At 35.3% G+C, this 14,587-nt stretch overlaps 1 protein-coding gene across 1 annotated transcript; it reads left to right on the forward strand.

Moving 5' to 3' along the window:
• The first annotated feature begins 1,841 nt into the window (after positions 1-1,841).
• LOC115998095 (protein OCTOPUS-like) lies at positions 1,842-4,121 on the forward strand. The gene has a single exon (XM_031237568.1). It carries the CDS (start codon positions 2,026-2,028, stop codon positions 3,889-3,891), a length of 1,866 nt encoding a protein of 621 aa, XP_031093428.1. The 5' UTR covers positions 1,842-2,025; the 3' UTR covers positions 3,892-4,121.
• The last annotated feature ends 10,466 nt before the right edge of the window (positions 4,122-14,587 follow it).

Here is a 14,587-nt window from a genome sequence, read left to right on the forward strand (position 1 = left end):
AATCAAATGTACCAAATATAGGTAATATCATCTGTGATCCTTCATTCCTTCGGATATAGTGATTTTTTCACATTTTGTTCTAAACTTTTGAGTTAATCACCCGTAGTCTTTTAATTTTCAAGTTAACTATCCTTCAAATTTTGTATAGTTAGGACGAAGTTATCCTTTCAAAAGGACCATGATTGGTTAAAATCTGAAAGTTGAGAACTAATAAACGTGACAAAATCACTATACTTGGAGGATTCCGGATGACATTAGCTCTATCAAATACTATAATGGACCACTCTAGAGATTTCTATAAATTACCAATCCTGGATGCATCATTTTTTTTTTTTTGAATAGGTTAATTCTTTATTACTCAAGGCAGGATTAGTCAATTTACTAGTAATTCATGAAAATAAATGATTTTTTTTTTAAATTTAATTCAGAATTGATTAATTGGAAGTGATGATTATAGAGGTTGGGAGTATTTTACTAGTATAATATGATTGAAATAATGAGAATTGGTTTATTAGAGAAAAAAATAGAATTCTCAATTCTTAATGTAGTTAACAATTACTTTGCCAAGGACCTTGTGGTTCAGTGGCATCAAACACTTTCTTTTATACGGGAGGTGGTGCTTCAATAGTAGTTATGAACAGATACTGCATTGTAATAGAGTTAATACTTACTCTTGTGCTTCAATAGTAATTATGAACAGATACTGCATTGTAATAGAGTTAGTAGTATTCAAAAAAAAAAAACAATTACTCTATACTTTTTTTTTTTTAAATAGCGTCTCACCTGATAAAGTATTGAAAAATTTTATAATATTGAATTGTAAAAATGCTGACTGTTATAAATAAAAGTCTCAATAACATATTTATTTTTGAGGATGTCTCAATAACATATTTATAAGTAGCTAATGAAAATTTATTATTTCATTTACAAAATATCACCATTCTTTTTTATTTATAGTAACTTATATTCATACTTTTACAACTTGTTTTGTTCATAACAAAAAAAGACAAGAATTAAGGATGATTTAAATTTAAATTTTATATTAAAAGATTACTTGAAATATTAATTTTATTATTCGGTTGGTGGAACATACATTATTGAGAATAATTAGTATAAAGATTAAAATACTCCTCCATAATAAAATATGTGAACGTAATATAAGAATTCGTGTTGTATCTTTATTTTTAAAAAGTGTGAAAGTTAAAATAAATAGGGAAACTTCCCATGAAATAAATTCTCTCGTCAACCAAATAAAATATGCAAAAATTTGTGTGAGACTATCTCACGGATCCTTGTTTTTGAGATGGGCCGTGTCAAGATAAAATGTAATGCTTATACTGAAAAATATAATATTAATTAAGAGTAAAGTGCTTTGATACTTATAAAGGAAAAATGTAATAGTAGGGCAAATGTAATACTTTTATATTTTGGTGTAAAAGTATTATATTTTTATTTTCAAAATTATTACATTTTTCAGTATAAATATTAAATTTTCTTATTGATTCGATCTAACTCAGACCTGTCTTACGGATAAGGATTCGATCTCACACAAGTATGACCCAATAAAATAAAACCTATTTTTATTCAAAATTAAGAAATAAATAAATAAATTCTCTTAACAACTTATTTTTCTAGGGTATTCGATATGATTTAAAGTGGATAATAAAGAAGGATGAGATGTATTTTGAGGAATAATCTATATTTAATATTCTCCCACAAAAAGAATAATGTAATTATTAGTCGGAATTTGGAGGAGCCAAACAAGCCCTATGCAGGGTGAGTGTTCATATTTGAGTTGATATGTTTGTATATTTCTTTCTTTTACTCACTCTCTCCCTCATTCAGTCTATTCCCTTCTTTCTTTCTTTCTTTCGTTTTTGTTCCAAAAATTTACAAATTCTCTCCAGAATTTGTGAAGCCAGCAATTCTTGGCGTGAAGATTCATCCTCGAGCTTGAAGATTGAAGATTGAAGATTGTGAGTGGAACATGAACACAGTGGGCATTGCAGTTCAGCACCGGCGGGTATGAATCCCACCACTGCGGATCCAAGCCAACCTCCGCCGCCGCTCCCTCCATCTCAGCCGCCGCGCTCCTCCTTCAGCTGCGACCGCCACCCAGATGAGAAGTTCTCCGGTTTCTGCCCTGAGTGTCTCTGCGAACGCCTCACCACCTTAGACCAATCCTCCTCTAACAACCCTTCCTCCTCTCGCCGCAACTCTACATCCTCCGCCGCCGCCGCTCTCAAATCTCTCTTCTCCAAACCCTCCACCTCAGCTGCTCCGCCTCCTCCTCCTCCTCCTAAGCCTTCCAGGCCCTCCTCCACATTCTTCCCCGAGCTCCGCCGCACTAAATCATTCTCCGCTTCAAAGAACGAGTCTCTGAGCTTATCTACCGCCGCATTTGAGCCCCAGCGCAAGTCCTGTGACGTCAGGGTCCGTAATACCCTCTTCTCTCTCGAACCCGCCTGCTCCCAAAACCCTCATTCCAAAGGCATTGCCGATTCTTTTACCAGTAGACCCGTTCTCGAGTTCGAAGAAGAAGAAGAAAGAGAGGATCCCGGAAACGAGCAATACTCCAGTGGGCACAGAAATGAAGCCGATGTGATTGACGAAATTACTGAGTTACCGGAACCCCTAGTTGAAAACGCTGTTACTTCGGAGATTGTGGGAGAAGATATACTAAAGCCTATGAAGGATCATATAGATCTTGATTCACAGACGAAAAAACCCTCGGGGGGAGGACTTGCAGGGAGCATTTTCAGTAGGAAATGGCAGAAATGGAGGAAAAAGCAGAAGCTGAAGAAGCAAGAAAATGGCAAAACTTCAGCTGCTATGCCTGCTGAGAAGGCTAATTCAAAGCAAAACAGAGAGATCCAACCGGAGATGACAGATTACGGATTTGGGAGGAGATCTTGTGACACAGACCCTAGATTCTCCCTGGATGTTGGGAGAATTAGCTTTGATGGTCCAAGATACTCCCTGGATGAGCCTAGGGCTTCCTGGGATGGGTATTTGATTGGAAGAAGCTTTCCAAGAATGGCACCTATGGTTTCTGTGGTGGAGGATGCTCCAGTGGTGCATGTTACCCGGACTGATACTCAAATCCCTGTTGAGGAGCCTCCTGTTATGATGAATTTCAGCAATGAGGATGAGACTGTGCCTGGTGGTTCTGCTCAGACTAGGGAGTACTACTTGGATTCTTCCTCTAGGAGGAGGAAGAGTCTTGATAGGTCTAGCTCTATTAGGAAGGCTGCAGCAGCTGTGGTAGCCGAAATCGATGAGCCCAAAACAGTCTCTAATGCTAAAGTGTTGCCCGCTTCGGATTCCTTTCACAGGGCAAAGGCAATGGTTGGGGAGAAGGATTCGATTTCGTATTCCAATTCCCTGAGGGATGATTGCTCCGAGACTTTCGAATTGACTAGCTTTAAGGATAATACTTCCATGGTTGGGATTGGGAATGGGAATGGGAATGGGGAGCGGAAGAACTTAAAGAAGCCAAAGAAATGGGCTTGGAACATTTTTGGTTTTATATCCCGGGGGCGAGGGGGTGGGAGCAAAGACGAGGATGATGATAGGTATAGCAGAGCAAACGGGACAGAGATTTCGTTCTCGGAGTCGTGGCAAGACCTGGGGAGGGATAATGGCGATGCGAGAGGGGGGCTTAATAGAAAGCTGTTCCGAAGTAACAGCAGTGTGAGCTGGAGGAATGCAAGCAATAACAATGGACCATTTGAGGCTGCCAGGAAATCTAATGTTGAGATGAATGGGCATGGAAAAGAGAGGAGGGATGACTTTGTGTTGGGAAGGAACAGGAGTGCCTGTTATTTCCCTAACCGGATTGATAATGGACTCTTACGTTTTAGCTTGACACCGGTGAGAGGAAGCCGATGAAAAGCACGACCCCAATGGCTCACACTCCATTGGAAGCAGCATTCAACTATAGTGAGATCCCCCCTGGCCTTGCCTTTTAGTTGTTCTTTGGTTTAACTCTAGTTTTCTGTGCTTACTATGTATTCATACAAAAATGTTTTCTTGATGTTTGGTTGCTGAATCAGACTTATTGGATTTCAATCTGCTTGCCTCTTTCAATTTTCCTAATAACAGGAAACTTCTTTATTTTATCTCTTTATGGCAATTTCTTTCATTCTGGATTCAGTATTTCAATTATGAATTTGTTTCTGTTCTAGGTAAATAGGAGGACCCCTCTCTCTCTCTCTATATATATATAGGGTCCGGCTCAGGTGAGAACATGCGAATTACTGAATTAATGCACCACAACAGACGGAGAAGCTGGAGTAGTTGCGGTGCATTTGTGGAGTAGTTGTGGTGCATTCCTTCAGTTCGCACGTTCTCACCTAGGGAAGGATTCTCAGAGCTGGGATTAACCTTCTGTAGTTTTTCAGAATTGATTTTGTTATGAATTTAAGTAGTGGAGTAAAAAAAAGTAGTGGAGTAAAAGAAGTGATTTTGACATAAATGAAGCAGCAGAGGGAGGAAGAAGATGTGAAGCAGTGAGAGATTGAATAGGTGTGTCATGATATAGATATGTCTACCTAAACCAGTAATGAAGACCCACCATCTAATTTTACCTTTCTCAGTAGTTGGTATGAAGGGGTTGTAGTTTAGACTGCTAAAGCTTCACATACAACTGCCACAACTTTAATCTTTATACTATGCTGACTTTACTGAACCCCAGAGCCTGTAGTAGTGCCATCATGCCATAATGTTTACTTGCCAAATGCTATCCTTATAGCACTGCAAAACCCATTGATGAAAATATGAGAAATGACATCAGTTTTTCTTCTTTTCTGACTTGGTCTGTGTAGTAAAATGCTTAGAATAATGATTTGGTATCTTAGCAATACAACCTCAGACTATATGCTTTTTTATTAATTGTAACACACCATTGTTTCTTCCCCAACCCAAGGCCCCCCTGTTCCGGCCTCACGGAGCATCTGAGAGAATATAAATTATGGTAACTCAGCTGAACACAGAGGCTAGACCTTTGCTTATTGCGCACAAGGAGTTCCCTCACTTTGAGAGGTTGCTTCTGTACTGTCGTTGATGAGACTTAATCTTGGGTCATTGTTTCCAAACTTCACCCCTATGACTAACTGAGTTGTCCATGGAGTGGCTTTGTTGTGAGGGATAGATGTACGGGAGCTTAGCATTTTCAATCTTGAAGGAAAATTGACACTTTTGGTTTTAGTTATATTTTGGTGTAGATTAAATTCTTTAGTAATTTAGGGTGCAGATTTCGTCTCACAAATTTTCTCATAGTGACATTTTTAGCCCATCACTAATAGATTTCCTGTTATCTAATAAAAATTTTTGAAAACCTTAATTTTGCAAGATTATTTTGGTTATTAATTTAACCATAACCTTCTCCTTACCAAGTTTGTCTAAATTTGTGATCCATTGAGTTTGAAATGGCGCAGTCAATTAATGGGGTACATACAACGCAAATTATATCGTGGACCGTGGTCCACAATGCATTGTGGACCGTGGTCCACAAACGACGTCGTTTTGATTAATGAAAACAGACGGATGAATTCGCGCCACTCACTTTCTTTTCATATATACTGCACTTTCTTTTCATATATACTGCAGTTACATTTCAACACAACTGCAGTTACATTTCAACACAACTGCAGTTACATTTCAACACAACTACAGTTACAGTTCGATATAACTACAGTTTCATTTCGATATAACTGCAGTTTCATTCGATAATATAAAAACTCAAAAGTGAAACCGTTATTCAGTATCTGTTCATATACACTGCACTTTCTTTTTAACACAACTACAGTTACAGTTCGATATAACTACAGTTTCATTTCGATATAACTGCAGTTTCATTCGATAATATAAAAACTCAAAAGTGAAACCGTTATTCAGTATCTGTTCATATACACTGCACTTTCTTTTTAACACAACTACAGTTACAGTTCGATATAACTACAGTTTCATTTCGATATAACTGCAGTTTCATTCGATAATATAAAAACACAAAAGTGAAACTGTTATTCAGTATCTGTTCATATACACTACAGTTACATTTCAACACAACTACAGTTACATTTTGATATAACTGCAGTTTCATTCGATAATATCAAACACAAATGTGATTCTGTTATTCAATATCTTTTCATATAAACTGCACTTTCTTTTCAACACAACTACAGTTACTTTTTGATATAACTACAGTTTCATTCGATAATATCAAAACAAATGTAAGGCAGTATCTTTTGGAATGAACTGTAGTGTCAATTACGGGGCTCCATCTCCCACTTACTAAAACGACGTCGTTTTGGGACCGCGGTCCACAATATAAGAACTGTACATACAAGGAATGTTGATATTTAAATAATCAAAACTAATCTTATAAAATACTCCGTAAGAGATTTCAATTTTTTTTTTTTTTTGTTAAGAACTGACATAATATGTTTATTAGTCCATAACTCGGGTTTCCAAATTGTTGTTAGGAACAAGTGTTAATAATTAATTATTCGGCTTCAATGTAAGAAAATAACATGTTGAATTGTTAATGAGCTTAATTGTAACTTTCAAAAATTTATGGATTTAATTGACTCCTCATATAAAGTTTAGGGATTTATTTGACCTTTTTCTAAATTTATTTAAATATACAGAGTAATAAATTAATTATCAATGTATTTGAAGATCGGGGATGAGACTAGCTTTTTACTTATATAATTGGAAAATGAAAAAAAAAAGTTATTTAACCACTAGTTGACGAAGACTTTGAAACACATAGCGAGCTCATAATGCACATGCGCCCGCTATGCGCTATACATGCTTCAATTCACACATGAGTTTTAGGTTTGTAATTTGTTTGTTTGTTTTTTTTTTTTTTTTTTTTTTTTTTTTTTTTAAGAAAACGTAGCTATTCCATTAATTCATAACATAAAACGTTTACATCAACGATCAATGAAATGGTAAACTATTCCTTACAGTCAGTCATAGAAACAACTTTTCTAACTATGCTATAGAAAACTTGAATCGCAGACTGTTTCATAATTAGGAAGCTATGTTCCTTCAAGGAGCTTAAAGCTTCATCAAAGATCTGGGTCTTCGTCATCATTCTTTTTTGCTCGCCCAGGATAAGATCAACACTTGCCGAAACCAAACTAAACGATTTATGCTAATGAAAATGAAAAGCCCGTGAAAGTAACGAGAGGAAAAATGCTCGTGAAAGTAACGAGAGGAAAACACAATAATAGAGAAAATAAAAAGTGGGTAAAGTCAAAGTAGGGTTGGGAGTTCAAGATTACCAACACAAACCCAATACCTACCTACTATTATTTTATTCAAAGGGAAAGAAAACGGAAGAAGAAGATCTGTGGCGGTGGTCAGAGGCGAACTGAACTGCGACGATGGTCGGAGCGAAAGCAAACGTAGAAGGTGACCAAAACCGCCGGCTCAAAGCTCCATTAGAGCTCCGGCCGGAGGCCGGCGGTGGAAGCCGAAGTTGAGCAGCAGAGAAAGGCGTTTGGTTTTAGAGAGAAAAGGGAGGCTAGGGTTTTTTGAATTTTGTAATTTGTTTTTTAATAATTCAAAAACATTTTTCTTGCAAAATAACTTAATTAGTTCTTGAGTTCTTATCAACTCAACGTTTAAAGTTAGTCAAAAATAAAATAAAATAAAATAAAACCATAGTAGGTGCTCTAATATATGGAATAATTTGGTGGCATAAATTCCATGCATTTAGCTATAAAGGTGGTATGTGGAAAAGAAAGGTAATGATTGTTATCTTCTTCTCCCAAAGGTTATCTGTCAATTCAAGTGTGAGAGGTGAGTTTTTCTTGTGAATGTGAAGTTGAAGGAATCAAAGCGTAGCTACCAAACAGACTAATTTCTCCCAGTTTGAATTGTTGATAATCTGTTTCTCTTTTTCCTAACCTTGCAACAATATATGGAAAATTTTTATCATATATGTCGGAAAGTAAGAAGAGACCTAACAAACAATTTTTTTTAGGAGGTGTCCTGATCAGGTCGACATATTTTAAGGGACAAGAGTGCACGGTTATTTACGCCAACCAAGTTGGTTAACAAATAATTAAATATTGATTCCAAAGAAATTGACATTCTCCGAATTTTCATATTTTGAAAATGTTTCCTTATACAAACATGCAAAAACTTCATAAAATATTTCAGAACTTAATTTTTAAAAAATTAAAAATATTTTTTTTAAAAATAAATCTAAGTAAACAATTACTATTTATGCATATTTGGAGAAAAATATTTGTAAATATACATTTATATCTTTATATTAATACTTTTTTTTATACATTTGATATCATGTGTTTTTCATTTTTCAATTTTCTCGTTTTTTTTATGCAATCTAACTTGAGACACTTTAATGTTAACTAAAAAAATGAAGAATGAAAGCATTAATAAGGATGGGAATTGTAGTATGTATTGAATAATAAATTCAAAGAACACATTATTGTTAGAGAGGGACGTAATTATATTGTTGCGCGTTATGGTGGGGTCCTCAGGGGAGGACTATGCGAGTATGGTGACGCAAGGGGCGCACATGCTGATGACAGCTCCACCCCGGTGGTCCGCAGGAGCGGATGGGTCCTAGGATGGAAAAGGGGACTCGAGTGGCCGTCAGCCTAGCCAGACTGCTTTGTGGATGTAGGTCCTGGTGTTGTAGCGCCTATGCAATATTTAGTACAATGATCCTTGGCGCGAGTCCATCTCTCCTAGCACAAGAGCGTGCTAGATTTTGGATGGGGGAGAGTGTCACGGGCTGTTTTCCGTGACCGTGTTAGACCTAATGAATGGACGGGCTAACTGGTTAGCTTGCTTTACGGGTAAAGGGGGCGACAATAGCATTAAGGGAGTTCTACCTTAGACGCTAGGTCTGACCAAGTTAGGCACGCCAACCTAATTAAGTTTGGGGGGTTGTGGCAGCGTCGCTAGTCTAAAACTTGACTATGAAGGGGGCCTATGCGATTCAAAGGGCACAACTGAAAACTCAAAGAACACATTATTATCTGAAGCAAACTTTTGAACAGACATTAAAGATGCTGACAAACTAAGAATATGAAGAATATTAGACAAACGAAAAGACCTAGAAGGGGTTTCAAAGGAAGCATGTCCAACATGACTAAAGATAAGCCCATACCATCACCAACACGCAAGGTGTTAGTATCATTGTATTCCTTTGAAGGAGAAAGGAGAAAGGACAACTATATCTGGGGTGGCATGATTCGTTGCACCGTACCTGTATCAGGGAGGGAACCATTATTATTAGTAGTAGGAGGTTCCTAATATACCATATTTTCCTGAGGTGGATTTCTACGTAAACCAATAACACCACAAAGTTGGCACTTGAGCTGCCAATTGTGACCACAACCTCCGCGACTGCGGCTGCCACCACCTTGCCATCCCTGCTATTGGTGACCGCTATTGCCGCCGTGCATTTGCCAAGCGTCGTGACTGCCAGGCCCGTCCGTCTGCACGCTACTGCCCATTACCAGCGTGCAGCAGGCCACCTCGTCCAGTTCGTCGACCGCCGCAGAAAGCCGAGAAGGCGATCTGTTCGTGAACACGGCCAACGACCGCACCAAAGCCACCCGTAATAAACTCCTAGGGAAAATCGGTCAACTCTTGCAATGTTACCGGTTGGCCACGAACCACAACCGAAGCGGTTAAGGGCTGAAATTCAGGCCAAAGTCCTCGAAAACATTAAGATTTTGTTCATCAAGGGAGACCGGTCGGCCGACAAGCGCAAGATCCTCAATCACCACTTGAACTCGTCCAATATAATCCGCAATTGATGAATCTCCTTGTTGAATTGAAGGGACTGAAGTTGACCAAGTAGATTCAAAGACCTAGCCCATGAAAAAGACGACAAAGCTTGTCCAATGGCATCCCAGACAGCTTTGGACGTACGGCGACCAATCGCCATGGACATAACTTCCTCATAGAGCGAGGATATATTCATAGAAAGTAAAGCTTGATCTTGTCGAATCCATGCAGCATAGGCATGGTTTAGCATGGGAGGCGCAGTGGAGCCTGCGGCTACAGGGAGAAACGCCTTTGGGCATGGATTACTACCATCAACAAAACCCATAGATCATGGTCACGAAGGAAAGGAACAACTTAAGTCCTCCAAAATAAAAATTTTTTGTGTGTCAGTTTGATATTGATAAAGTGGTGGGCAGTGGATAAAGAGGTAATTGGTAGTGAATATGGATGGTCCAACAACATCTGAGAGGGTCCGTTCATAGGAGTTAACAGATCCATCAGCCATAGGAACAAGAAACCCTAACTAGCTACCAAAGGAGAACTGTAGTATGTATTGAATAATAATAGTTACAAAGTTACAGAGATTGCAGGTATATATACAAGAGAGTCACAAACAGACTAGGATATGGAATCATAATCTAACTCAAATACTTAAAGTACTACTAATAAGAATATATAATAGGAACCGATGAGTTCATTGAATTCTATAGTTAAGACACTGGTACGTTAATTAATCAGAAATTTCTTTATTTTTTAGATAAATTGAAAAATTTTAAAAATAGAGAATATATTTACTTATATAATTAATAAATAAAGGATAAAGAATGAAAACTTAAGTATTGAAGTAAACTTAAGTATTGAAACTCGGTCGTCGCCGGTCGCCGGACTGTGTCGTCGGTGGCCGGAAAGTGTCGCCGGACGCCGGAAAATCCAAATGACCGGTAATAACAGGTCAATTACCTGTTCGTGGGCTTCATTGCCTTATTTTGACATGTTTGAGGGTTTAATTGCACGTTTTAAAAGTTCGTGGACCTAATTGACTTCTTATGAAATGTTCGAGGGCCTATTTGACCCTTTTCCCTTATATATACTTACCGCTTTTATCGTTGAAAGTAAAAAATCTAAATCACTTAAGTCTACAATTATTGACGATTTTATATTCACTTTTATTTAAAGTTTACAGTGTGTATAAACTAAAAGAGAAAACAAAGAAAAAGGAGGCACGCATTAAAGTCAAAAAGTGAACAAAGACAAGAAAACATCCCAACATGCTCCTCCAATTCAATTCATGAGTAGAAAAAAAAATGAAAACATTATTAAAGAAAAAACAAAAACAAAAAAAAAAAAAACAAACAAAGAAAAGAATTAGAGAGAGAACAAAGTTGGAAACCCGAGGCATGTGGAAAATTTGGGATGAACTCTACTACTACTAACAATATATAAATATAGGAAAATACTAATACCACATTTGGTTGGAACGAAGGAATTAAGTAGAAAAATAATTGTAATTCGGTGGAAAAGAATAAAGTGAGAATAAAGTAGGAATTCAAATTACATTGTTTGGTAGGGAGAAATAGAATGATTGGGAATGAGAATAGAAGAAGTGGTATAAAAACTAAAATATCTTTTTGTAATAATAATACTAATAATGATCAAGAACAAAAAAAATCTTTTTCTTCCTTTTTCCCTTTCCTTTCCCCATTGAATTGCAATTCATATGGGGAGCGTATGAATTACATTTCAACAAAATGAGGGAATTGTAATTATGTGGAATTTCAATTCCCTCCCACCAAACACGTATTGTCATTCGAGTCGTCAAAGAATTGTGTTATAATTAAATTGCAACTACATCCAACGAAACAGCCTAAGTGGTTGGAGAAGCATGGTGCCAAATACCAAAAATAGAATATGCACGTGGTGTCGCGGTCTGACATGATGTTGTTTAGTTTTCAGAAAAGTCCTTTAACTCTAAATATTGTTAAGTATACTTTTCATTTACCAATGCTTAAGGATTCTAACATGATGTTGTTTATTGTACTAAAATATTATGTATTTTAAATTTCTTTTATATACTTTATTTTATTTTTATGTATTTCTATATTTTATTAAATACTTCTACATAAATTTTATATTATTAAACAGAAATTATATCATTTGAAATATTTTATTAAGACGATTAAATAAGACTAATATTGAATATATATTAATTCAATATTAAATTCATACGACAAGACAAATTAAAATAAGATTGGTAACATGTAATTGGAATAATATGACAACAGGAGTTGAAATAAGATTGGTAACATGTAATTGTACTAATATGGCCAAATGAGTCGAAATAAGATTTGTAACTTGTAATAATTGTAATAAGAGTTAATACCAATTTTGGTCCTCCGACTATTAACTAATACTTGATTTAGTCCTAAAGTATTAAAAATACCCAATTAAGTCCTCTGACTTTTAAAACGGTACCCAATGTCATGCACCGTTACAATTTCCGTGCTTCCACCGTTATTACCCAGGGCAAAAAATGAGCGGGGTCATTTTCATAAATATTATAAACTTTTAAAATGAGCGGGGTCATTTTCATAAATATTACAAAATTTTGTTTATTTCAACCGTTAGAACAAGATCAATGGTTTGGATTTGTCCTTACGTTCTCACCTGGGACATGATTCTCACCTGATTAAGGACCTATATATATATATATATACTAATGATCATATGAGTCTACCCCTTCTCATGAGTTTTTATGAACAAATCCAATCCACTAAAATGTGAAGATCAATGGTTTAATATAAAAGATTTTTAAAAATAGTATTCCTGCTTTTTGGGTGATTAATCAAGGTTAGGGGTAAATTAGAAATGTTAATTGCTAACTAATCCCAAATTTTTTGGAATTTTAATTAATTTGTTTGGCCTTTTTCTTATTCTTTGTTGCTAAAATATGGTGTCTTTTTTTTTTTTTTTTTTTTTTTTTTNAAAAAACAAACAAAGAAAAGAATTAGAGAGAGAACAAAGTTGGAAACCCGAGGCATGTGGAAAATTTGGGATGAACTCTACTACTACTAACAATATATAAATATAGGAAAATACTAATACCACATTTGGTTGGAACGAAGGAATTAAGTAGAAAAATAATTGTAATTCGGTGGAAAAGAATAAAGTGAGAATAAAGTAGGAATTCAAATTACATTGTTTGGTAGGGAGAAATAGAATGATTGGGAATGAGAATAGAAGAAGTGGTATAAAAACTAAAATATCTTTTTGTAATAATAATACTAATAATGATCAAGAACAAAAAAAATCTTTTTCTTCCTTTTTCCCTTTCCTTTCCCCATTGAATTGCAATTCATATGGGGAGCGTATGAATTACATTTCAACAAAATGAGGGAATTGTAATTATGTGGAATTTCAATTCCCTCCCACCAAACACGTATTGTCATTCGAGTCGTCAAAGAATTGTGTTATAATTAAATTGCAACTACATCCAACGAAACAGCCTAAGTGGTTGGAGAAGCATGGTGCCAAATACCAAAAATAGAATATGCACGTGGTGTCGCGGTCTGACATGATGTTGTTTAGTTTTCAGAAAAGTCCTTTAACTCTAAATATTGTTAAGTATACTTTTCATTTACCAATGCTTAAGGATTCTAACATGATGTTGTTTATTGTACTAAAATATTATGTATTTTAAATTTCTTTTATATACTTTATTTTATTTTTATGTATTTCTATATTTTATTAAATACTTCTACATAAATTTTATATTATTAAACAGAAATTATATCATTTGAAATATTTTATTAAGACGATTAAATAAGACTAATATTGAATATATATTAATTCAATATTAAATTCATACGACAAGACAAATTAAAATAAGATTGGTAACATGTAATTGGAATAATATGACAACAGGAGTTGAAATAAGATTGGTAACATGTAATTGTACTAATATGGCCAAATGAGTCGAAATAAGATTTGTAACTTGTAATAATTGTAATAAGAGTTAATACCAATTTTGGTCCTCCGACTATTAACTAATACTTGATTTAGTCCTAAAGTATTAAAAATACCCAATTAAGTCCTCTGACTTTTAAAACGGTACCCAATGTCATGCACCGTTACAATTTCCGTGCTTCCACCGTTATTACCCAGGGCAAAAAATGAGCGGGGTCATTTTCATAAATATTATAAACTTTTAAAATGAGCGGGGTCATTTTCATAAATATTACAAAATTTTGTTTATTTCAACCGTTAGAACAAGATCAATGGTTTGGATTTGTCCTTACGTTCTCACCTGGGACATGATTCTCACCTGATTAAGGACCTATATATATATATATATACTAATGATCATATGAGTCTACCCCTTCTCATGAGTTTTTATGAACAAATCCAATCCACTAAAATGTGAAGATCAATGGTTTAATATAAAAGATTTTTAAAAATAGTATTCCTGCTTTTTGGGTGATTAATCAAGGTTAGGGGTAAATTAGAAATGTTAATTGCTAACTAATCCCAAATTTTTTGGAATTTTAATTAATTTGTTTGGCCTTTTTCTTATTCTTTGTTGCTAAAATATGGTGTCTTTTTTTTTTTTTTTTTTTTTTTTTTNTTTTTTTTTTTTTAAGGATTTGTGATGAATCCAAACTTGTAGGGGCGTCTATTTTTTTTTTTTTTTTGTTTTTCTTTTGTTTTTTGGGATTTATGATGAATCCAAACTTGTGGGTGCGTCCATTTCTAGGCTCATTGTCGTCATCGTGAATAAGCTGGTTCACATAATTGTACAATGTTGCATACA

This window comes from Ipomoea triloba, chromosome 12 (assembly GCF_003576645.1).
Source record: "Ipomoea triloba cultivar NCNSP0323 chromosome 12, ASM357664v1".
Taxonomy (NCBI): domain Eukaryota; kingdom Viridiplantae; phylum Streptophyta; class Magnoliopsida; order Solanales; family Convolvulaceae; genus Ipomoea; species Ipomoea triloba.